Here is a 26,744-nt window from a genome sequence, read left to right on the forward strand (position 1 = left end):
TGTTGTTGACGCATAGCAGTTGTTGGAAGTGGAGGCACCACATAGTCTGAAGCTTTTAACTTCACAGACGGCATAGCAGGCGTACTGCCAAGCTTAGAAACAGGTTGGGCTTCCAAACTAAACTTATCTGACTGTGGGAATGTTTGATGATTCTTTGTATCAGGACCTTTAACACTTTTCAGAGACTGTGTGACACGTCCAAGTACAGCATTTTGGAATCCAATACTCTGTGCTGGAGGCTTAGCATGTGTAGGTTCCTGAAGGGTGGAGAATGACGAGCTTTTTGTACGAACATCGTCACGTGTTGCAGGGTTGAATACAGAACCAGTGATTCCAGTTCTTACAGGATTTGAGCTGTTCTGTTCTTGACTTGAATGGACACTCAAACATGTTACTGACGAACTCTTTGTTCTGTCAGTTTCCGATATGGACGCTGATCGACCACCAAATATACCCTTACGAACTGGTTCTGGGCTGTGCATAAGCTTAGGAGAATCTGGAAGTGAAGATGCTGATGAACTTGGATTACTAAAGGAAACATTATCAAATGAAAAATTCTTTTGGAAAGCTCTTATTTTAGGATTTTGAGGTGGAGACTGAATCCGTTCAGGCAATGAAGACACAGAGGAACTTTTGACTCGGTCCATTTCAGGAGATGCTACTTTGTGTATATCTTGCCCTGGTGAGCCTCGTTGGCTTTGCACACGGCGGAGACTTGATACATCTGCAGGAGATTTGGGCAGAGGTTTTGGCACTGCATGAGGTGAAGGATTATGGATGGACCAAGGAACTTTAACAGGATATGATGCTTCTTTTGCACTAGGAACTGATTCAGCACTGATGCCAAATTGCATAGCACTTACATGTTGAATTTTATGAGCACTGTCACCCACGAAGACCTCATCATCATTTGCTTCAGTATCACAGTCGCCAAAATAGTCTTCCATATCGGGATTAGACCCACAGCCTTGGGAGCTTTGGCTAGTAGTCCTGCCGGATGCAGAATGACTCCTCTGGCGTACTAGTTCCTCACGGGACTGATGGCGGGAAAGTGCAGCGGTAACCAGCCCGGCAGCGCCTTCAACACTGCCCTGTCGTGTGAGGGAAACTCGAGTAGGCCGACGCCCCTGTCGGACTGGATCCTGACTTTCAACAACTCTCCCTAAGTTAGTTGTTTGCATCTGTTGTGCAACTGTAGTTGCATTTGTCTCGGCAGTTTTTGAGGTCTCTTCCAATACTGCTTGTTGGACAGCACTTAGAGGCTTTCCAGGTTGATAAATATTACTTAGCTGTGGTTGGGAAGGTTGCAACTGGATCGGTGGAGAATTGTGCATCTGTTGTTGGGTCTGTAGCAGAAGCTGTTGCTGCTTTATAAGCTCCTGCTGCTGGCGAATCTGTTCTTGTTGTTTTAATATCTGCTGCTGCAGTTCTTCCTGCTGCCTTTGTAGTTCTTGCTGCATTTGCAACTCTTTTTGTTGTTTTTCTAACTCTTGCTGTCGTCTCAACTCTTCTTGTCTTTGCAGCTCTTGCTGCTTTCTGAATTCTTCCTGCCTTTGCAGCTCCTGCTGCCTCTTAAACTCTTGCTGCCGTTGCAGCTCTTGTTGCCGTTGCAGCTCTTGTTGCCGTTGTAGCTCTTGCTGTCTTTGCAACTCTTGCTGCCTTTGCAACTCTTGCTGCCGTTGCAGCTCTTGTTGCCTTCTTCGCAACTCTTCCTGCCTTTGCAACTCTTCCTGCCTTCTCAGCTCCTCTTGTCTTTGCAAGTCTTGCTGCCTTTTCAGCTCTTCCTGCCTTTGCAACTCTTGCTGCCGTTGCAGCTCTTGCTGCCTTCTTCTCAACTCTTCCTGTCTTTGCAACTCTTGCTGCCTTCTCAACTCTTCCTGTCTTTGCAACTCTTGCTGCCTTCTCAACTCTTCCTGTCTCTTAAATTCTTCCTGTTTTTTCAACTCTTGATGTCTCTTAAATTCTTCCTGTTTTTTCAACTCTTGATGTCTCTTAAATTCTTCTTGCTTTTTCAACTCTTGCTGTCTCTGCATTTCTTGTTGTTTTTGCAGTTCAGCTTGTCTCTGAAGTTCTTGCTGCTGCTGCTGCTCCCTTTGTTTTTGTTTATCTTTCTTACGTTGCGAATCCTGTTGCCTCTGTAATTCCTGCTGTCTTTGCATTTCTAATTGTTTCTGCAAGTCCTGTTGCTTCTGCAATTCTTTTTGTTTATGCAAATCTTGTTGCCTTTGTACTTCTTTTTGTTTTTGCATTTCCTGCTGTTGCAGCATTTCTTGTTGCTGCTGCAACTGTTGTAGCCTTTGAGACTCTTGCCTTTTCTCTTCCTCTTCCTCTTGTTTTCTCCGTAATACCTGCTGTTCCCGGGTGTGTTCGTGCACCCCCTTCCACACCGTGTTCTTGTGCTCTGTGGCAGCCGTCTCTGGTCCTCCTACAGTGTTCATGCGCCGGTATGGGTGAGTGTGTCGGTGCGGGGGCGGCGAGTCGCCTGCGTCCGCTGAGCTCGCCCGTACCATTCCTGATCGCCTTTGTTCCTCACCGAAACTCAATTGTTTATTGATAGCCGCTTTGTGAACCGCAATTTTCACTAGCATCTCTGGGGTGAAGAGTTTGGAGCTTGGATCATCGGACATCCCTGTACTGGCGCTGGCTGCTTGGCCCAGCTCTCCGTGTTGGTTTTGAAGGTCCTCAAAATTGCCTTGTGTTTCAAATTCATTTTGGTTACTATCGACGTTTTTGACCATTCCGGCAACAGACCCTGCGCTCCTTGTTCGTGAGATTTCATTCCTAACAAAATGAGCTGCGTTAGTTTCTTCAGCCCCCGCAGAGACCTGCTTCTGAATCATATCCTGTATGCGACTCACTTGGTTAGTTCTAATAGTTCTCTCAGCAACTGCTGCAGTAAAGCCCACTTTGTGTATATCTGTATGCATAGTATCTTCCAAACTACCCCTAGATTTTCTGGCTACACTGCTATATGGGATATTTAACTCCAGATGACCAGACGCAACATTGGCAGCAGGGGTTGACTTGGACCTTGAGAGTGACTTGCTGGAACTGACGTTGTGAACCTGGTTGGCTGTAGGTGGATGGTACTGATAATTAGCATCACTGGGACCAGCATCCATTCTCTGTGGAAGGTCTGGTCGTTGAGGCACTGGTGGTGGCTGGGGATGCTCTCCCCGTTGTGGTAAGGGTGGTGGTGGCGGCTCGGTGTGTGCTTCTGGTGCATAAGTTGATTGTATGTGTCCAGGGCGACAATCTGGAACTGTTGGCTGAATTGCTAGGGATGTTGGACGCTTGGGTAGTACTGGTACTACAGTGCTAAGCTGCTGACGTGCAGGAATACAAGGGACAGCTGACTGTTGGCTCTGATGCTGTGGATTTTTGTGTCTTTTATTCACCTCGGGAGCCTTTTCTGCTATCGGAACTGACTGAGCTTCAAAAGCCTTTTCTTTAAAGTAATCAGTCTTCTTAAGAACATCAGATTTCTCAAGTTTTTGGAAACCAACACCTGGTTTAACAATTTGTTGCTCATTCTGCTTGTGAAATACTCCTGGAACCTGAGTTTTACTTCCCATCTTCTCTTCATATGGCTTGATAGAGAAAACCTCTCCCTCGTCATCGGAGTCCTCGGAGTCACTCTTATCACTGGTATGGTCCAGAGTAACACGAGCTACAGATCTATGAGGGTTCATGTGTCCTGCAGAGAACGATGTGACAATATGACCGTACTCTCTCTTATAATCTTGAGCTGTTTTTGACTGTACAGGTTTGTGTATATATCCCACTTGTTCTAATGAATTAGAGTGCAAAACAGATTGCCAGGTCTTTTTTATCTCGGATACATTACTTACAGAACGGCTTTCATTAGGCAATGGAAGGCGATAAGGTGTTGGTTTTGAGCCCCACAAATCGTTGTAGGCTTTCTGTCGCTTTGAAACAATTGCAGCACCTGCTAAGTGTGAATACACAGACACTGAAGCACTGTTAATGGATGCATTTTCATCCTTCATGAAAGCTGGTGTAGGTCTCTCGATCCGCTTCTTCGCTGCCCTGATCTTCCATGGAATATCTCTCTTCTCTTTCCTTCGGGAGGTGTCTGAGTCACTCATCCTACTGTCCGGTGTGCCATCTCTAGTAGACACTGATTCACTATCTTCACGTGCTCTTGTAAACACATCTTCGCTATCGTCATGAATTTCTTCCCCATCGTCGATTTCAGAAGATGGCTGTCTTGCTAACTCCTCGCGGGATTTACATTTCCCTATTGCTGAGGAGAGAACACCTCTGGCCTCGTTGAGGCTGTTCTCTCGCTCTAGAGTACGGTGGCTATTGGTTCCTGTTTTTGATGTGGTGTTCTCCGAAGACTGGGGCAGCTGGCTTTGCTGTTTCTTGGATGTGAGTTCGTCGACTTGAAGAACAATACCTTTCGTGTCATTGAGGTTAACACTAAACTTGAGACCACCGGTAATGACTAAGGGACTTCCAGATCCGGATGATCCATATGATGGAGAGTTGAGGGCTCCTGCTGAGCTAGATTTAATTATTCCACTGGAGTTCCTCATGGGGCCTTCATTAGCTTCTATAACAGTCTTTGGCTCTTCGAGCTCCTCATCCTCCTCCTCGTCCTCCTCTTCTTCCTCACCTTCTTCCTCTTCGTCTTCCTCTTCATCTTCCTCTTCTTCGCCATCCCCTTCCCCCTCCCCATCCTCTTCCTCCTCCTCCTCCTCCTCTTCACCCTCAACGTCTTCAACGTTGTTGTCTTCAGCATCTTTCTTTCCATCAGATCGTGATGCTGCGGCCCGCCCGTTCCCCTTATCCTTCTCCACTCGTTTACTATCCTCGTCAACCTCACGATCCAACAGGACACCTCCAAGTGACACCTGGAGGCGATCGATAAGTGAAAGCAGTTCTGGGTCCTGACCCTCCGGCTCTCCTTGTTCTTCCATACAAGTGAAGGTCTGGCTCTTAGATTTACAAATGTTATTTTTCAGTTTATCTAGCACCGAATTAACTTCAACTATTAATTCCGTACTAAATTCACCACTAGAACTGTCATCTCTTTGAGGTTGAGTTTGTTTACTTTTCCGGCTGGTGGCCTCAATGGAAGCCTTTACCCCCTCCATGAAGGCAATGAAGTCTTTCTTATTTCTACTCGAGTCGTCACCTAATTCCGTACTGGGATCGGACGCACACTCCTTACTCGACTTAATATTACTGGAAAGGAAAGCATAAGCAGAAGAGCCCTGAGGAGAAAGATTAGCCCTAACGCATTTCCCTGAAGAAGCCCCGCCACCTGACCGCTCCTTAGATTCCTCAAGCGACGTTTTCAACTGCCCCCAAACTATGGGTTCCAACTCACCCTCGCTGCTACGCAAATTGGACTCTTTTGAGCTACTAGTGGTGGACTTGGACACTGCCTCGAATTTTGACTGCGCCGAGGAGCCCTGGGTGCGTGACCCTTGCCCCAAATCATGGCCGCTCAGCTCCTCGCGAAGAGCTGCAACAACAAGATCAGTATATTAACTCACTTGAACCAAAGCAGTAGAAGCAAACATCTCTTTATTAGAAATATACCAAAGGAAAATAAGAAAAATCTTCAGAACAAGACAGTGGGCTCAATGCAAGGATGGTGCTGGCGTCACCCGAGGACGACATGTCCTGGGTCACCCACGATGCGCTCCGCACGCAGGTTCGATCCCACCTTCTTGCTCCAAAGATTATTTCATAGATACATCACGTTACTGTAATCTCATGCTGTATACCTAAAGAATTTCACCGACATATATTCCACACACGTGTATAAACAATACATTAAATAGCAACAATTTTTATATGTGAAGTATACATAGACATATTTCCATTTTACAGTATTGTGATACATGTTTTAAATTAATTAAAACTAGATGTATTTTGGGCATAACCCACCAAAGAAAGGAACCTCTGGACGCTGTATTCTCAGGTTAGGCAAAGTGATATGATGAGAACAAGACTGTACTTGATTACATGTAGTTGAACATCACACATCACCACACGTCACCATACATCACCACAGGCGTCCACTTACCTTTCTTTTCAGCCATGAGTGACTTAAGGCGCATTCTAATTCGTCTGCGGTCCTCATATTCATCGCACGAGTCAAGCTGTAAGAAGAACAGTTGTTGAGTTGATGGACAGAGCAAACACAAGTGGGTAATTTCTGGGGCAACAGAAGGGACACTGGTTAGGGAACATTAAACATGTTTCTGGGACATAGTATGAAGTAACATAGCGACAAGTAGCCACAAACACACAAGAAACAAGCACTCACAAACACAGCCTCTCAATAACCCGCACTCAACAATACCCTCACACACTATCGTATCTGAATCAGGTTCCATAATAAACACGAGTGGATTTGGCAAGTTCGTCTATAGGCCTGGGGACGAAACTGCCTATGGCAAAACATCTTCACTCGCTAAGTTTAATTCCATAGTTCTCAGACTATATAGCCTAGCTGGAACACCTAACATTGACTTTAAATGAATATATCCACAAGGGCCGTGACGAGGATTCGAACCTGCGTCCGAGAGCATCCCAGACGCTGCCTTAATCCTCTTCACGGCCCTTGTGGATTTGTTCATTTGATGCATCACGCAATTGTGATTTCTGTGTGTATTGACTTTAAATAAATGTTTACAAATTATATTTAAACATACAAAAAAAACATTTGTGCTTGTTTCCCACTGCCGGGGATATATGAAACTTGCAGTTAGGCTTATCGAAACCCTCCTCCTGCTAGTCCAACTACTGATCTTACACAGGATGCAACCCACAACAGTTGTCTAGCTCCCGGGTACCTATTCACTGCTTCATGAACAGAGGCATCAGGTGAAAGGAATCGTGCCCAAACGCTTCGGGAATCGAACTCTGGTTCGTTCGGTTGTGAGTCGACTGCGTTAACCATTTCGCCACAGGGTCCACAGGGAGAAAAAAAAAGAGGACAATAAGTGGAGGTAGATTACATTACAGGTCGAGGCAGGACCCAAGAGCTGGAGTTTAACTGGGCCTGAGGTGTGGGGGGGGGGGGGACCAAAGCTGTGGGTGAACAGAGACGTAGCTTATGTCAGCCCACAGGTATGTGTTGGAGCCGCGCCACCACACCCACCCCGGCTGGCTCCATACCTGCTCCCCTCCCACACCTGCTGCCCTCCACACACACACACACACAAACCCTACCCACACCAGCCTGCTTCCCACACCCACTCCTATTCCACACACACACACACACACACACACACACACACACACACACACACACACACACACACACACACACACACACACACACATACACACACACACACACACATACACACACACACACCTACACTCTACCCACACCTGCTCCCGCCCCACACCCTGCCCACACTCCAGCTCCACACTCACCCCGACCCCACACCCAGCTGCTGCTGCCTGGCTGCCATCCCCCTTCCCACACTAACGAAACCTCTGCATCTTTCCATCGACCATATCAGCCTAGTTTGTATTTATTTAATCAGTGTACGAGCTTCGAGAAATGCAGGTTCATGGGGTCGAACCTGCATTTCCGAACGCCCCAGGCCTTACCCGCGGGATCGATCCCATTGCATAGCCCCAGTATAATTAGGCAAATGGAGAGACTTTGCTCAAACCGAAAAAAATAACACGCGATTACGTAAAGGGGCGAGACGGAAGACCATGACATACTTCCGTCCCATTTTGATTGAGAAATTTAGAAGATCGTCTGATCGTCTGTCAGTGTGACTGTTCCAGCGTCCCCCCTGGCTGTTCCGGCGTTCCCCTGACTGTTCCGGCGTCTCCCTGACTGTTCCGGTGTTCTCCAGACTGTTCCGGCGTCCCCCTGACTGTTCCAGCGTTCCCCTGACTGTTCCAGCGTTCCCCCGACAGTTCCGGTGTCTCCCTGACTGTTCCGGTGTTCTCCAGACTGTTCTGGCGTCCCCCTGACTGTTCCAGCGTTCCCCTGACTGTTCCAGCGTTCCCCCGACAGTTCCGGCGTCCTCCTGACTGTTCCGGCGTCTTCCCTGACTGTTCCGACGTCTACTAACTGTTCCAGCGTCCCCCCTGACTGTTCCGGCGTCCTCCCTGACTGTTCCAGCGTCCCACTGACTGTTCCGACGTCCCCCCTGACTGTTCCAGCGTCCCCCTGACTGTTCCGGCGTCCCCCCTGACTGTTCCAGCGTCCCCCTGACTGTTCCGGCGTCCCCCCTGACTGTTCCAGCGTCCCACTGACTGTTCCGACGTCCCCCTGACTGTTCCAGCGTCCCACTGACTGTTCCGACGTCCCCCTGACTGTTCCGGCGTCCCCCTGACTGTTCCGGCGTCCTCCCTGACTGTGTGTGGCTGGTGGCCCATCAAGCAAACAGAGCTGGGCCAAGAACAAGCTGTTGGTACCTCTGGCGATAAAGATGATTCCCGTGAGATTACAAGAGGCTTAGCAGTGTGGTGGCGGCTTCGGCACGAAGAGTGCCAAGGTGTGTGTGTGGCACCTACCCCACACAGGCACACACACACACACAGGGACCTATAGCTGGCACCCGTCAATCCCTCTATGTACACACCGGACACTTACACCTCAGCTGTATACACATGACTCTAGGGCAGGTGTTTAGTGTGTGTGTGTGTGTGTGTGTGTGTGTGTGTGTGTGTGTGTGTTTAGTGTGTGTGTGTGTGTGTGTGTGTGTGTGTGTGTGTGTGTGTGTGTGTGTGTGTGTGTGTGTGTGTGTGTGTGTGTGTGTGTACTCACCTAGTTGTGTCTGCAGGATCGAACATTGACTCTTGGATCCCGCCTTTCGAGCATAGGTTGTTTACAGCAATGACTCCTGTCCCATTTCCCTATCATACCTGGTTTTAAAACCTGGTTTTGTGTGTGTGTGTGTGTGTGTGTGTGTGTGTGTGTGTGTGTGTGTGTGTGTGTGTGTGTGTGTGTGTGTGTGTGTGTGTGTGTGTGTGTGTGTAACGTCACATCTTCCGTCAGCCCTCCTGTTCATCCACATCTGCCTATTCTAGTCTGTACTCCACACCTGCTGACTGTACTCATTCTCCTCTCCCATCAAATGGCCCATCTCAGGGCCCCATCCCATCTCTGTGCGCAGCCGCAATCCTTGAAGCCTATCCCACCCATCCTTCAATGGGATCAATGAGCCCCTTAATACATGGGATAGTAGGAGAAACTAAGGTTTGCTTACTAGGAATGTGGGTTTGGAGGGAAAAACACACACACACACACACACACACACACACACACACACACACACACACACACACACACACACACACACACACACACACACACACAGGGTGGACAAAGACAAACTCTTCAGCACGGGTGGGACACGAACAAGGGGACACAGGTGGAAACATAGTACCCAGATGAGCCACAGAGACGTTAGAAAGAATTTTTTCAGTGTCAGAGTAGTTAATAAATGGAATGCACTAGGAAGTGATGTGGTGGAGGCTGACTCCATACACAGTTTCAAGTGTAGATATGATAGAGCCCAATAGGCTCAGGAACCTGTACACCTGTTGATTGACGGTTGAGAGGCGGGACCAAAGAGCCAGAGCTCAACCCCTGCAAGCACAACTAGGTGAGTACACACACACACACACACACACACACACACACACACACACACACACACACACACACACACACACACACACACACACACGCACGCACACACACGCCCTCCCGCCCCTCCCCCCCCATACAACAGCCATAGGAGCTAAAATTACCCAAAGTATAAACAGGTGAAGGCTGTCATGACAGTTGTGTACTGGAGTTTCCCCATCTCCCATACACCCCTCGTATACTCAACCTCTGTATACATATGTATGGTGTACTGGAGAGGGTGTAGAGCCTCTCTTCCCCTCTTCCATACACTCCTCACACACACACACACACACACACACACACACACACACACACACACACACACACACACACACAGAGAGAGAGAGAGAGAGAGAGAGAGAGAGAGAGAGAGAGAGAGAGAGAGAGAGAGAGAGAGAGAGAGAGAGAGAGAGAGAGAGAAAGAGAAAGAGAGAGAGAGAGAGAGACAGACAGACACAGACAGAGCACCATAATACACCTGAATCGTCTCACAGTGCTATACACCTGCCATACAGCCTGTTACTATACATACACAGGTAATACAATCCATAGTATACTCACAAAGTCAGACTAAATAATATTAACATATACAAAACGAGAATTAAACAACAAATACAAGTAAAAAATACAATCCGGGTCAATATCACCGGCTTGTTCAGGGTTTATACAAATACAACGGAACAAGGTAAGCAAATACTCTTGTATAACCAAATACAAGAGTGTGTATACTGTTCATTCACCGCTGTAATACTGAGCATTATTAAAGCATTATTAAAGTCACAAACACCACACACAAACTACCAAACAAATACATTGTTTACATGTTAGTGTCACACAAATATCTGTTGACATTTTCATTTCAGCCAAAGATAAGAAAGCGTATATTTATATATTATAATATTTATATTATATAATATATATCACCCCCCCATTATATATCATTAATATATCAATATAGTGAACAGGATTTATTCAGTACATATCATATTATTTAATAATATAATAATATACTGGTTAGATACCACTTTTTGTATACGAAAAAGCCTCCTCAATATATATATCACCGTTTTCAGAACCTCAATTGTCAAAATGAACTCTTTTTAAGGATCTGTTATGGTCAGAACGGAAACCTTTCGATCTCATATCAACAGATAAGCCCAAGAATATATATATATATATATATATATATATATATATATATATATATATATATATATATATAAGTGACTCTACCACAACTTGTCAACCTCTCTCACAAGAACGTCTCTTATATGGCATATATGGCATTGTTTACATCCGTGTAAGGGGGGGGGGGGGACGAAGAGACCTCAACCAACCAGAAGCCTTCACACCCTCTCCCCTTCAAGATGTAAACACTCAACACACCAGTTAAATCATCCTTGCCTGGTTTACCTTAGCGGGATAAAACTTGGAGGGTTTGCCCTGGGTGCGGGTTTAATAGGCACACTGGTTTACTGGTAGCCTCCCCCCCCCTCCCAGCCACGAAGCTATAAACAGGTTTGTTAATACACTCGGGGAACCAGCCAGTTAGGCTTTACCAGTGCCCTTTTGGTTATTTGCCTTGTACGATAAACAAATATTTGAGCGTATTCATAATTATATTATTAGCGCTAATAGTTATTTTATAAAATACCGTTTAGAAACAAAACAAAATCTTAGAAAACTAAAATCAGACTGAATAACGCTAGGCTGCGCAAATCAAGTCAATATATATACGTGTAAGTCTAACAATACCACGTAAAAAAATATACCCAAGTCAAATAATATATTCGTAACATTATAAATTGTTGACACTCAAATCACTGGAAACTCATGACCAAACCTCACACCAGAAGGTGAGGATACGACAACGTTTCGACTTTTCTTGATAATAGTCGAATTTTATTGGACCGAAACGTCGCCATTTCAATGTCTTTTGATGTGTGTGATTTGATCATATCTTCAGCCATGTTATTGTGACTCTTCGTCTTCCCTCGAAACTCTCCTAAATGAACGGGTCTCGCTCTTGTTACATAGCTTGTGGCATGACCTTACCTAAATAAATATTATTATTATTATAATACAGCACATTCCTACAGGATTACAGTTACACGGCCAACAATGACGAGGTGGTGCCAGATACAGGACGCAAGGTACAGGTACCAGACACAGCCTAGCAGAAGACGCAAGTCTCAGCCTACGCAAGACTGCTCGCAAAAGAATTTTAAAACCTACATAACCTTACCCAAACCGAGCCTAACACAGCCTAAGGTGTGTTAGGCTATACATAATAAAAGTTTGATCTCTCATTTCCGTTGGGTTAGGTAAGGTTCAGACAACTCTGATTAGGTACTATGGTGGTCAAGTTCGTATACAAGAAGTCTTACCTTCTTATAAACCAATTAACACGCATTTTATCAATCTAATCCCCCTCTAACATTTTAGAGGGGGATTGAATACGGTTTTCTCCACAGGAGAGACGCCATCTCCTATATTGAGGCAGGAGACGTACAGGAGTGTACAAGGAGTTATGTACAGGCGATGATGGACTAACATATTAATCACTAATATGTACAACAGCCTCCCAACACAACTAAACAAAAATTAATACAAAAAGAATCCAACTGAAACCAACACAGCACCGCTCCCGTGCCAGGTAAGTCCACTACGGGCTCACCGTAGCCCGTGCTACTTGCCCCGCTCCTGTGCCAGGTAAGTTACGGGCTCACCATAGCCCGTGCTACTTGGAACTTGTTCCGAGTAGCTGAATCTATGACAACAACAACAGCCATCACCACCAATCACCAGAGTTCTCCCAGAAATCGGCAACAAAGAAAACGTAGTCCTAATGCACGAAAATGGAGACAGACAGCAGACACTATTATAAATCTGCATCACTGAGTAATGCAAGAGTAATTTAATTAATCAGTAAGTAATCACAATGATAATAATGTAGCACCCGGAAAGGGTAAACTTTGTAACGGAAAGGCAGTAAGGATTTAGACAGAAATTCATGCCTGACAAGCTAAATAAGAGTTTTATTACAAGATTTCAGAAATACTTTTCCTTATCTAAAAGATGAAGATGTAAGATAAACATATCTAGCGTAGATAGCGTAAATTTGTTATCCCCACATAGCGTAAATTTGAGAGCTGTAAAGATGTTAATCCCTTGTTTGACAGTGTGTCCACTTGAGACAGTTAAGCAGGTCCAAGCCGCGTCTGGGTACAAGTGACAGGATGAACAACCCAGCGGGCTTTCTTCCTATTGGGGAGTGTTGTGACATGCCAAAATGACATGTCGCATTTTGACATGTCTTACCCATTCATTTACCCTTATTCTTTACCCATTCATAACGTATTCTTTATAACGTATTCTTTATTCTTATTCATTGCTGTTCCTAATTTCTGTGAATGACCTCCTCGAAGGAATGAACTTTGTAAATATAAATATTTGCTGATCATGCAAAGCTACAGAAAAAAATGTGAAAACAGAAGATTACAGACAACTACAGGGCTGTTTGAGTTCAGCCTAAGGAGGTGTAAGGTAATGATACTAGGACGAAGTGAACCTACATTTAAACCGTATTAATCAATCATATTTTATTTCTAGGATGTAGTCTAATATTAATAACATGTAACACAATGGGTGCTGACGTCCCCACATCTACCAGAACAACATGTGTCCGACACACATGTGTCGGACCCAGGGGTCCGAGGCCCCAGGGGCCTCGTAGCCTGGTGGATAGCGCGCAGGATTCGTAATTCTGTGGCGCGGGTTCGATTCCCGCACGAGGCAGAAACAAATGGGCAAAGTTTCTTTCACCCTAAGTGCCCCTGTTACCTAGCAGTAAATAGGTACCTGGGAGTTAGTCAGCTGTCACGGGCTGCTTCCTGGGGTGTGTGTGTGTGTGTGGTGTGTGGAAAAAAAAAAGTAGTTAGTAAAGAGTTGATTGACAGTTGAGAGGCGGGCCGAAAGAGCAAAGCTCAACCCCCGCAAAACACAACTAGTAAACACACAGGTTGCTGAACACATACGGCACATGGGATGGGGGGATGGATAGAGAGGGGAAATGGAATGAGAGATTGAAAGGGGAACCACAAATACAGGGACATGCATTATTTCACATATTTCGCTTCAAATCAACGTGAACCTGAACGACAACAAGAGTTTTGAGACACGGATCTATCTATCTATCTATCTATCTATCTATCTATCTATCTATCTATCTATCTATCTATCTATCTATATCTATCTCTCTCTCTCTCTCTCTCTCTCTCTCTCTCTCTCTCTCTCTCTCTCTCTCTCTCTCTCTCTCTCTCTCTCTCTCTCTCTCTCTCTCTCTCCCCCCCACACACACCAAACATGCAGGACTCCCTGACGCATATACCACACATGGAACACTGGGGAGCAAGGGGAAAACACCCACACACACCAAAAAGCCAACCATACGCTTAACCATACCCACCCACATGCCCAAGAAACACACCACAACTGGCCGCTCTACACCTAAAAATGAATCAACTCTCTAAAGTTAGGTCTTTGAGCAACCGTCGGTGTAGATCCTATGAAAGAGCTCCCATGACTTACTAGGTACAACAGATCCTATGAAAGAGCTCCCATGACTTACTAGGTACAACAGATCCTATTAAAGAGCTCCCATGACTTACTAGGTACAACAGATCCTATGAAAGAGCTCCCATGACTTACTAGGTACAACAGATCCTATTAAAGAGCTCCCATGACTTACTAGGTACAACAGATCCTATGAAAGAGCTCCCATGACTTACTAGGTACAACAGATCCTATGAAAGAGCTCCCATGACTTACTAGGTACAACAGATCCTATTAAAGAGCTCCCATGACTTACTAGGTACAACAGATCCTATGAAAGAGCTCCCATGACTTACTAGGTACAACAGATCCTATTAAAGAGCTCCCATGACTTACTAGGTACAACAGATCCTATGAAAGAGCTCCCATGACTTACTAGGTACAACAACGGATTGAGCATGCCGACAGAGGCGCCACACGACGTCACAGGAGGAGGAGGGGGCCACCAAAAGCACAACACTCCTAGCGAAGGAGCAAGAGGAGTGGAAATACCGTAGCAGCAGTGAGGGTAGGGACGGCGCCGGAGTCCAGGAACCCGTCTATAATGGCCCGCACGAAGCTTTCCATCTTTCCAGTTTCTAGCGAGTTTCCAGCGAGTTAACCGCGAGTTTCCAGCGAGTTAACAGCTAGTTTCCAGCGAGTAAGAGTGCGGAGGCGGCCGGGTGGTTCTTGCCGGGGAAGGGATGGACGGGTAGGTGTTTCTGAAGAGCTGTTGATCAGCACTTGGGTTGCGCCGGCGATCGATGCATAGATTACACTTGTGTTTCACTGTGGTGTCAGCACTGGCGGTCACTGATAAGTGTTTCCCGGCACTTAGTATTACACCGATGGTGGACGCTAGTGGTGCCTGGCACTGGTGGTGGCGGGGGCCAGCTGGCTGGCTGGCTGGCTGGGCCGTGGCACCGCTAGCCTTGCGGGTTGTTAACAATGCAGGAGTGATGCCGGAGTGGTGGGTGGGCCCCACGTGTGGAGGAGGAGGGGTGTGAGGGGGGGAAAGGGGGGGTGTTTGGAGGTGTGGGCACTACATGTGTGTGGGGAGGGCACGGTGGGCAGCCATCCCCAGCAGCGGTGGGCAGCGGCAGTGTTCTCAGTACGGTAGCCAGAGCTATTGTGAGAGTGCCAGATGGGTGGCACTCACCTGTAGTGGCACCTGCCTCTCAGCCCCACCCACTGACGCACGCCCACCCGTGGCACCTGCCCCTCAGCCCCACCCACTGACGCACGCCCACCCGTGGCACCTGCCCCTCAGCCCCACCCACGGACGCACGCCCACCCGTGGCACCTGCCCCTCAGCCCCACCCACGGACGCACGCCCACCCGTGGCACCTGCACCTCAGCCCCACCCACTCGTGGCACCTGCCCACAGCCCTGCCCACCCCTGGCACCTGCCCACAGCCCTGGCCACCCGTGGTGCACACCTCACGGGAGGAGCCTCACCCACACGGCTCCTCCCTCCACCTCGACACCAACACAGGTGCTAGACACAGGCGGGAGAGGAGAGAGAGAGAGAGAGAGAGAGAGAGAGAGAGAGAGAGAGAGAGAGAGAGAGAGAGAGAGAGAGAGAGAGAGAGAGAGAGAGAGAGAGAGAGAGAGAGAGAGAGAGAGAGAGAGAGCTGGGGGGGGGAGTGTAACGATGAGACATGATGACTGGTGTGAGGCCAGCACACAGGGCCGGTGCCTGGCACTGTGCCATGCGGAAGAAGGGCCTCTAAACCAATGGTTCCTAGAACATGTACAGACGCTGCCAAACCTGAAGCCACCCCCCCCCTCTTGTTCCCCCAATTCCCCCCCCCCCCCCCCTTACAATCAGAAATCACCACTTTGGTCTCGCGTCATGCAGGTCGGCGTTCAATCCCCGACGGTCCACAAGTGGTTGGGCACCATTCCTTCTCCCCTCCGTCCCATCCCAAATCCTTATCCTGGCCCCTTCCCAGTGCTATATAGTCGTAATGGCTTGGCGCTTTCCCCCCTGATAACTGCCTCCGTTCCAGTTATCACCCTCGCGAACCGCCAAAACGCCATCGGATGTCATGGGGTTCGACCCAAGGTCAGACGAGGCGCCTGTCAACGGTGGACTAACCATTGACAACGGGTCGTTGCCACCGACAACAGAAGGGGGGGAGAGGCAAACGGGAATAGACAACAGGAGGTGGGATGGTACAACGGGAGAGAGCAGGAAACAGGAAGGAGAAATGAAACAGGAGAATGACAAAATAACCCAAGATAACGGATGGTGATATGACAACAGGACTATGATAACAGGTCGTTTTGGGCCATGAGAACCGCGGCAACAGCTGGAAGACGGATAACAGGGCAAGATAACCTAACTACCGTAATCCTATAACTACCTACCAATCACCTCAATTACTGCACAACCTGACCTACTCTGTCACCACCTGTGTCAGAGGTGCCAGCTGTGTCAGAGGTGCCAGCTGTGTCAGCTGTGCCAGAGGTGCCACCTGTGCCACCTAGGTGGGGGAGGGAGGGGGTTGTGGCATCCTGTGAGTCATAGACCCACTCGATACTCAACAGGGTGACTGTACGCATCTCACTGCTAATTGTGTGTGTGTGTGTGTGTGTGTGTGTGTGTGTGTGTGTGTGTGTGTGTGTGTGTGTGTTTGATCAACTTCAGGGTCAGTCAGGTATGACAGCTCCAGCATCAGTCAGGTATGACAGCTCCAGCATCAGTCAGGTATGACAGCTCCAGCATCAGTCAAGTATGACAGCTCCAGCATCAGTCAGGTATGACAGCTCCAGCATCAGTCAAGTATGACAGCTCCAGCATCAGTCAGGTATGACAGCTCCAGCATCAGTCAAGTATGACAGCTCCAGCATCAGTCAGGTATGACAGCTCCAGCATCAGTCAAGTATGACAGCTCCAGCATCAGTCAAGTATGACAGCTCCAGCATCAGTCAGGTATGACAGCTCCAGCATTAGTCAGGTATAACAGCTCCAGCATCAGTCAGCTATGACAGCTTCAGCATCAGTCAGGTATGACAGCTACAGCATCAGTCAGGTGCACCACCACCAGCTGGTTGACAGGTGCACCACCCCAGCTGGTTGACAGGTGCACCACCCCAGCTGGTTGACAGGTGCACCACCCCAGCTGGTTGACAGGTGCACCACCCCAGCTGGTTGACAGGTGCACCACCACAGCTGGTTGACAGGTGCACCACCCCAGCTGGTTGACAGGTGCACCACCCCAGCTGGTTGACAGGTGCACCACCCCAGCTGGTTGACAGGTGCACCACCCCAGCTGGTTGACAGGTGCACCACCACAGCTGGTTGACAGGTGCACCACCCCAGCTGGTTGACAGGTGCACCACCCCAGCTGGTTGACAGGTGCACCACCCCAGCTGGTTGACAGGTGCACCACCCCAGCTGGTTGACAGGTGCACCACCACCAGCTGGTTGACAGGTGCACCACCACCAGCTGGTTGACAGGTGCACCACCCCAGCTGGTTGACAGGTGTACCACCACCAGCTGGTTGACAGGTGCACCACCACCAGCTGGTTGACAGGTGCACCACCACCAGCTGGTTGACAGGTGCACCACCCCAGCTGGTTTACAGGTGCACCACCTCAGCTGGTTGACAGGTGCACCACCACCTCAGCTGATTGACAGGTGCACCACCACCTCAGCTGGTTGACAGGTGCACCACCACCTCAGCTGGTTGACAGGTGCACCACCACCAGCTGGTTTACAGGTGCACCACCTCAGCTGGTTGACAGGTGCACCACCACCTCAGCTGATTGACAGGTGCACCACCACCTCAGCTGGTTGACAGGTGCACCACCACCTCAGCTGGTTGACAGGTGCACCACCACTAGCTGATTGACAGGTCCCCCTCCCCCCAGCTGGTTGACAGGTGCACCACCACCTCAGCTGATTCACAGGTGCACCACCACCTCAGCTGGTTGACAGGTGCACCACCACCTCAGCTGGTTGACAGGTGCACCACCACAGCTGGTTGACAGCCCCCCCCCCCTGGTACCAGCCAAGACAGCGACGTAATCAAGATGGCTATACTAAGCCATCTCACATCTCCCAAGACAAGAGAGCAGAATAAGCCAGCTGTGTGACTATTCTGGTGTGGGGCCGTCATCTCCAGCCCCCTGCTGGTGGTCGTGTGAACATCTTTGGAGACATCCACCACCATCACTAAGGCCTTAACATGTTGGGCTTTAAATATAACACACACACGTGTGTGAGCGGTGGTGTTATGTGTGGTTTGTTTGTGTGTGTGTGTTTCCCTGAAGCTGTCTATGGAGATTCAGCTTTAGGGGGGCCTGATGGCTGAGTGGGCAGCGCTCGGGATTCGTAGTCATTGAGGTTCCGGGTTTGATCCCCGGTGGAGGCGGAAACAAATGAGCAGATTTTCTTTCCCCCTGATGCCCCGTGTTCACCTAGCAGTAAATAGGTACCTGGGAGTTGGACAGCAGCTACGGGCTGCTTCCTGGGGGATGTGTAACAAAAAGGAGGTCTGGTCGAGGACCGAGCCGCGGGGACGCTAAGCCCCGAAATCATCTCAAGATAAGATATCTTCCTATGGTAGCCAGGACAGTAATATCCCCAAACCAACAACAAGAAACTACACCTCGAGCCCAACCACTTGCATTAGACGATAGAGCGACGGCCTCGCTTCATGCAGATCGGCGTTCAATCCCCGCGACCGTCCACAAGTGGTTGGGCACCATTCCTTTCCCCCGTCCCATCCCAAAGCGTTATCCTGGCCCCTTCCCAGTGCTATATAGCCAAAATGGCTTGCCGCTTTCCCCCCCCCCCTGATAGTTCCCTTCCCTCCCCCAACACCAAGGCAAGTGGTAGGCCTATGAGGCTGTGTACTCCAGCAAATGTGTAGGTAATGTGCCAAGAGTGCCTACTCAGGCATGTACTCAAGCAAATGAATGTACTCAAATACGGTTAATTAATTAGTCAAATGGATGTATTCAAGCAAGTGGATGCACTCAATCAAATGGATGCACTCAATCAAATGGATGCACTCAAATGGATGCACTCAATCAAATGGATGCACTCAAATGGATGCACTCAATCAAATGGATGCACTCAAATGGATGCACTCAATCAAGAGGATGCACTCAATCAAATGGATGCACTCAATCAAATGGATGCACTCAATCACATGGATGCACTCAATCAAATGGATGCACTCAATCAAATGGATGCACTCAATCAAATAGATGTACTCAAGCAAGTGGATGCACTCAAGCAAGTGTATGCACTCAAGCAAGTGGATGTACTCACCAGTTGGTTTAATTTATAGTCGTCAGTGACCTCTGTGATATTCACGCCCCTCACCACAACTTGTTCTGCTGAGTCCTGTTGAATACATACACATATTATACACATGTATATATATATACACTACATACACAGGTATATGTATATCTGCCCGAAACGCTGCGTGTACTAGTGGCTTTACAAGAATGTAATTACTATGCTATGTATCCTCACAATCCCAATGTACCTAATGTATATATATAAATATATATAAATAAATATACATATATACACACGCTAATCCAATACATATAATGATATATTCCGACATATAACAAGTATATTAGAAATAATACTGACTAAAACATATATGAGGCTATTAAATGCCACAATGGTAATTATTCATACAACCACTGTATACTGTATAGTAATACAACAACAGTAATCTCACAATAGCAACAATATTAATAAATACAGCAGCAACAATTTCTCACAATTGATATATATTAATTTTCAAGACAAGAAAATATAGATGGGAAAAGAAAGAAAACGGAAGAGATAGAGACCGGGAAAGATAGAGGAGATGGGGGACTAAAGTAGATGTTTGGGAGGAAGAAAATGGGCAGGACCAGAGAGGCTCTTGGGAACACGTAACTTCGGATTCTTTGATGTGAAGTTGTTATTTCCTATTGTAGGTCTCACTCGTGGATAGGGATGAGTGGGTGGGGTGGGTGCGTAGGTGGGTGCCTAATGGGTCCTCTTACGAACTCCTCCAGCTCGTAAACTGTCTCTTAAATCCCATCATAGCCGCCAAGATGGAGATAAAGGGGTAATTACTCTCGTAAGTGGTAGAATGACTACTTCGTGAATCCGGCGCCTGAGGAAAGAAGAGCGCGCCTCTTATAAGCACCGTTCTGTCTCTCACTGACCGCCTCTGAGCTCTCAATTAGTGATTACAGGTTCGTGTTCTGAGAACAACGAGGCTTTAAGACGTGCTGCCACCTGACACCACTACAAAGAAAAGACCTTACGAGACTGGCGGCTTAAAGCGAGACCCCAAGAGCTGAAGCTCGCCCAGTACGTACATATATATGTGGGCAGTCGGTTTACAACTGAATGGGCCCGAGTTCGATTCCAGCGAACTCGGGCCCATTCCAGCAAATTGCAAATGATTCCAGCGAATATCAAAACAAGTCATGTTTTGATATTTTCCTTACATCTAATGCCTGTAACTGAGAGTTAGGCAACTATTGTGGGTTGCATGGGTCGTTAGTCTTGGGGAGGAGGGGGGGAGGGGAATCTCTCTAACCCCTAACAGGCTTCCTGTCCCCAACCATAGGCATCTGTGAAACCCAAAGAAACAGCACATATATATTTAATTAGTCACTCCTAATCTGTGCCACTTCAATTTTCTTTGTTTCTCAGCAAAACCCATTTTCTTTAATATTCCCCTTTTTCAGAGGTAGACTTTAAGGGATATGAGTTACACTCTCGCGTCAACAGCTCCGATACACAAAACTGAGCTGGTGACCGCCGATAAATTCTGTATTCAACGATAGCACATTCTGTAGCACGCCATTATGGGTTATATCATGGACGCCTGTGACATGCTCAGAGATTAATCTTACACACACACTCACACACACACAAGCTATCTTACTCTATCAACATAGAAGACCTAGGTGAATGTATACATATATGTGGATATGTGCATGTATATGTGTGCATACATGTATATGTATGTATATTTGTATACAAGGATATGTGAAAGCTGATCAGAATTGCATTTCACTTTTGTAAATGCACATGTTAAAATGCACATGTAAATGCACATGTAAATGCACATGTAAATCGTAAAACTATGTAAAAATACACCTCAAACACAGTTTATGTAGGGCAGACGTAAATCTGTGTATTTATGTTTGAAGGTTAACTTGGCTTTTTAAAAACACTACAATCACCTTCTGTGGTTGATTGTTAAAAAAAAATCTCTGAACAATATGATTAACATATCTCTCACCCTGTCCATGGAGGACAGAAGAAAATGTATATATGTGCTGGTTAGCATTGTAAATGTCTGGCCACGTCTGTGGCAGAAATAATAATAAAAATGGATCAAACACACACATAGCATTTCGGACAGGTCCTTAAATCGTAATTATCCACGAAATACGACCCGTTAAATCGTATACGAACCTGGGGCCAGATTCACGAAGCAGTTACGCAAACACTTACGAACCTGTACATCTTTTCTCAATCTTTGGCGGCTTTGTTTTCAATTATTGAACAGTTAATGAGCTCCGAAGCACCAGGAGGCTGTTTATAACAATAACAACAGTTGAATGGGAAGTTTTCATGCTTGTAAACTGTTTAATAAATGTAACCAAAGCCGTCAAAGATTGAGGAAAGATGCACACGTTCGTAAGTGCTTGCGTAAGTGCTTTCGTGAATCTGGCCCCAGGTACCTGTTCACTGCTTGGTGAACAGATTTACATTTAAGAACTGGCGCCTAGTCAATCCTCCCCGGCCAGGATACGAACCCCGGGCGAATCGCTAGTGAAGCACAGTCTTAGTTGGACCTAATTGGACGGCCAAAATCTACTGTACCCTAATAAATAATCAACAGTTGACTGTAACCTAAAAAATGCCCCCATAGTCTTAACTGACTGTAACTCCGTAAATGTTTCAACAGATACCTCTACACCAGTTGATTGACAGTTGAGAGGCGGGACCAGAGAGCCGAAGCTCAACCCCCGAAGTGTCAAGGGGTCTTAATTGAGCCTTGACACAAGCAAGTAATTTCGTAAAGCTTATTGGGAAGTACAGGAAGCTTCCTCCTCCCCACTCCCCAACCCTTTCAACCCTCCCCACATCACCCCACACTTCCCCACACCACCCCACACTTCCCCACACCTACCCACACCACCCCACACTTCCCCACACCTACCCACACCACCCCAAACCACCCCCACACCTACCCACACCTACCCAAACCTCGTATCTCCCTCTCCCCATCCCCTAACACCCCCCGCCCCCTACACCTGACAAGGTCACGCAATATAGGCAAGAATTATGGCAAGATATTTTCGTCAGTAGTATAGCATTTCTATTATGTCTAACCCCCGCCCCTCCCAGGCCGCCCCCCCCCCCCTTTGTGTTGGAGGCGTGAGTATGGGGGGCAGAGGTGGCGGGGAGGTGGCTGTGTCTTGAAGGAGGAGGCAGCGACGGTGCTAGACCAAAATAAAAGCAGTTGAGGGCTGGCGTGGTGAGCATGCAGAGAGGTTCCAAGCCCAACTTGTTCACTCTCCGCACAACCACTCTCTTTCTCTTTCTCTCTCTCTCTCTCTCTCTCTCTCTCTCTCTCTCTCTCTCTCTCTCTCTCTCTCTCTCTGAGAGCCCTCAGCTTGTAGGAGATACCCACACATGCTCACGACATACAAGATCCTATTATGCATGGATGAAGATGGGCAAAGGCAGATTGTGGCGGAGAATTCACAATTCCTTTCCCCCCGTCCCATCCCAGATCCTTATCCTGACCCCCTTCCCAGTGCTATATAGTTGGCGCTTTCTCCTGGTAGTTCTCCTAGCAGTCCTGGTCAGAGACCGCGCCGCGGGGAACGCCGATTCCCGAAATCAACGCAAGGTAGATGCGTCAAGCCATCAGAAAACTCTTGACGCCCCCCCCCCCCACCTTGAAGGATTCGAACCCCGGTCAGCCAGGTTCTGATACACGTTGGCTTGGGGACCATTCAAGCTCGACCCGTGCGTGCGTGCGTGCGTGCGTGGGGGAGGTCGAGCCAGGACTGGCCAATACTCAAAGGTGCCAGTGCCAACTACTCTCTTCCCTCCATCATCACTATATATGGCACCCACAGCAAACACTCAATATCCGGCCACCAAATACACCAATATCCGGCCACCAAATACACCAATATCCGGCCACCAAACACTCCATATCCGGCCACCAAATACACCAATATCCGGCCACCAAACACTCAATATCCGGCCACCAAAATACACCAATATCCGGCCATCTAACAACCAATATCCGGCCATCTAACACCCAATATCCGGCCACCAAACACCCAACATCCGGCCACCAAATATCCCCAATATCCAGGCACCAAATACACCAATATCCGGCCACCAAATACACCAATATCCGGCCACCAAATACACCAATATCCGGCCACCAAATACACCAATATCCGGCCACCAAATACACCAATATCCGGCCACCAAACACCCAACATCCGGCCACCAAATACACCAATATCCGGCCAACAAACACCCTCCATATTATATATATATATATATATATATATATATATATATATATATATATATATATATATATATATATATATATATATATATATATATCCAGTAATAACGGCAACACTGTACACCCCCACAACACCAGTAATAACGGCAACACTGTACACCCCCACAACACCAGTAATAACGGCAACACTGTACACCAACACCAGTAATAACGGCAACACTGTACACCACCATCAGTAATAACGGCAACACTGTACACCCCCACAACACCAGTAATAACGGCAACACTGTACACCAACACCAGTAATAACGGCAACACTGTACACCACCATCAGTAATAACGGCAACACTGTACACCCCCACAACACCAGTAATAACGGCAACACTGTACACCAACACCAGTAATAACGGCAACACTGTACACCAACACCAGTAATAACGGCAACACTGTACACCACCACCAGTAATAACGGCACCACTGTACACCACCACCAGTAATAACGGCAACACTGTACACCCCCACAACACCAGTAATAACAGCAACACTGTACACCAACACCAGTAATAACGGCAACACTGTACACCAACACCAGTAATAACGGCAACACTGTACACCACCACCAGTAATAACGGCAACACTGTACACCACCACCAGTAATAACGGCAACACTGTACACCAACACCAGTAATAACGGCAACACTGTACACCACCACCAGTAACAACGGCAACACTGTACACCAACACCAGTAATAACGGCAACACTGTGGCGGCAGAGTAAGGTACGATGCCAGATGTATTATGACACACAAGACCTGCAAGTCATACGACAACTGTCACGCCGTCATGGCGGGCGGGGGTCGACGCCCCCCTAGCCGTTATGACTGCCACCTGCGGGGCATACTACATGCCACACTTCCTGCCCAACCACTTCCGCATGCCTCCCCCATTAATAACACTATGTTGAGTGCCCACCTCACACTCACTCTCAAATAATATGAGAGAACGCAAATTGACTCGCAAATATCAACGTTTTCTATGCGTTGATTGGTTATGTTAGGTGGGTGGCTTGGGTTTGTGTTTTTAGTACCCCGTAATTTGGTCGTTCCGGGAGCTCGAGGAGACGGGCTACTTGGTAACGTGTAGGTGTTGTCTTGGATATCTGGTGTCAGGGGTGTTGTCTTAGATATCTGGTGTCACAGGTGTTGTCTTGGATATCTGGTGTCACAGGTGTTGTCTTGGATATCTGGTGTCACAGGTGTTGTCTTGGATATCTGGTGTCACAGGTGTTGTCTTGGATATCTGGTGTCACAGGTCTTGTCTTGGATATCTGGTGTCACAGGTGTTGTCTTGGATATCTGGTGTCACAGGTGTTGTCTTGGATATCTGGTGTCACAGGTGTTGTCTTGGATATCTGGTGTCACAGGTGTTGTCTTGGATATCCGGTGCCACAGGTGTTGTCTTGGATATCTGGTGTCACAGGTGTTGTCTTGGATATCAGGGCCACAGGTGTTGTCTTGGATATCTGGTGCCACAGGTATTGCCTTAATTAAGATATCTGGTGCCACAGGTGTTGTCTTGGATATCTGGTGCCACAGGTGTTGTCTTGGATATCTGGTGCCACAGGTGTTGCCTTAGATATCTGGTGTCACAGGTGTTGCCTTAGATATCTGGTGTCACAGGTGTTGCCTTAGATATCTGGTGTCACAGGTGTTGCCTTAGATATCTGGTGTCACAGGTGTTGCCTTAGATATCTGGTGTCACAGGTGTTGCCTTAGATATCTGGTGTCACAGGTGTTGCCTTAAGATATCTGGTGTGTTATTGTTGTCATAGAAGTGTATGACAACAATAACAGTGTTGCCGCCATTACCGATGTTATTGTTTATGTCGTCAACACGTGTTCCAAGATCATCACGCAACAGTGTTGCCAGATCGTCACTTCTCCCCTGAGAAAATACCTGAGTAATTAGTAACCTGAACACCTTCACCAACAGACACAACGGCTGTCATGTCAATACCATCACCGGAGCCTCATGACAAGTGTCACCTCATGACAATGTGGCGTCATGACTGTCATATCGTGAGAGCGTGGCCTCAGGGGCATTCATGACACGGTGCCTACGAATCAGCACATTTACGGACCAAAAAAACGGTGTCAAATGAGGTCTGGTGGAGTACTGGGGGTACCTGGTGGAGTACTGGGGGTACCGTGGAGTACTGGGGGTACCGTGGAGGCACTGGCACCCAGGTGAACAGTGCCACAGGTGTTCAAGTGATTGGGGGGGGGGAGGGGAATGCCTCATCCAAGCATTGTTGTCGTACTTCCTCCACTCTCACACTCTCTCTCTCTCTCTCTCTCTCTCTCTCTCTCTCTCTCTCTCTCTCTCTCTCTCTCTCTCTCTCTCTCTCTCTTTCGTTCTACTTTTTTCTACGTTCTACTTTCGGTTCTACAGCTGGTACTGTACAGCTGGGTCTGTACAGCTGGTTCTGTACAGCTGGTTCTGTACAGCTGGGTCTGTACAGCTGGGTCTGTACAGCTGGTACTGTACAGCTGGTTCTGTACAGCTGGGTCTGTACAGCTGGTTCTGTACAGCTGGTTCTGTACAGCTGGGTCTGTACAGCTGGGTCTGTACAGCTGGGTCTGTACAGCTGGGTCTGTACAGCTGGGTCTGTACAGCTGGGTCTGTACAGCTGGTTCTGTACAGCTGGTTCTGTACAGTTGGTTCTGTACAGCTGGCTCTGTACAGCTGGTACTGTACAGCTGGTTCTGTACAGCTGGCTCTGTACAGCTGGTGCTGTACAGCTGGTACTGTACAGCTGGTTCTGTACAGCTGGTACTATACAGCTGGTGCTGTACAGCTGGTACTGTACAGCTGGTCCTGTACAGCTGGTGCTGTACAGCTGGGTCTGTACAGCTGGTACTGTACAGCTGGTACTGTACAGCTGGTACTGTAC

General features: G+C 47.7%; 1 protein-coding gene across 1 annotated transcript in view; it reads right to left on the minus strand.

Moving 5' to 3' along the window:
* LOC123768120 (titin) overlaps nucleotides 1-26,744 on the minus strand; it is a 212,002-nt gene that overhangs the window by 27,730 nt on the left and 157,528 nt on the right. The window contains 3 exon segments of the mRNA XM_069306921.1: nucleotides 5,360-5,497; nucleotides 6,065-6,140; nucleotides 19,531-19,605. Coding sequence (XP_069163022.1) covers nucleotides 5,360-5,497; nucleotides 6,065-6,140; nucleotides 19,531-19,605 — 289 coding nt within the window.

Source organism: Procambarus clarkii, chromosome 59, assembly GCF_040958095.1.
Source record: "Procambarus clarkii isolate CNS0578487 chromosome 59, FALCON_Pclarkii_2.0, whole genome shotgun sequence".
Lineage (NCBI taxonomy): Eukaryota > Metazoa > Arthropoda > Malacostraca > Decapoda > Cambaridae > Procambarus > Procambarus clarkii.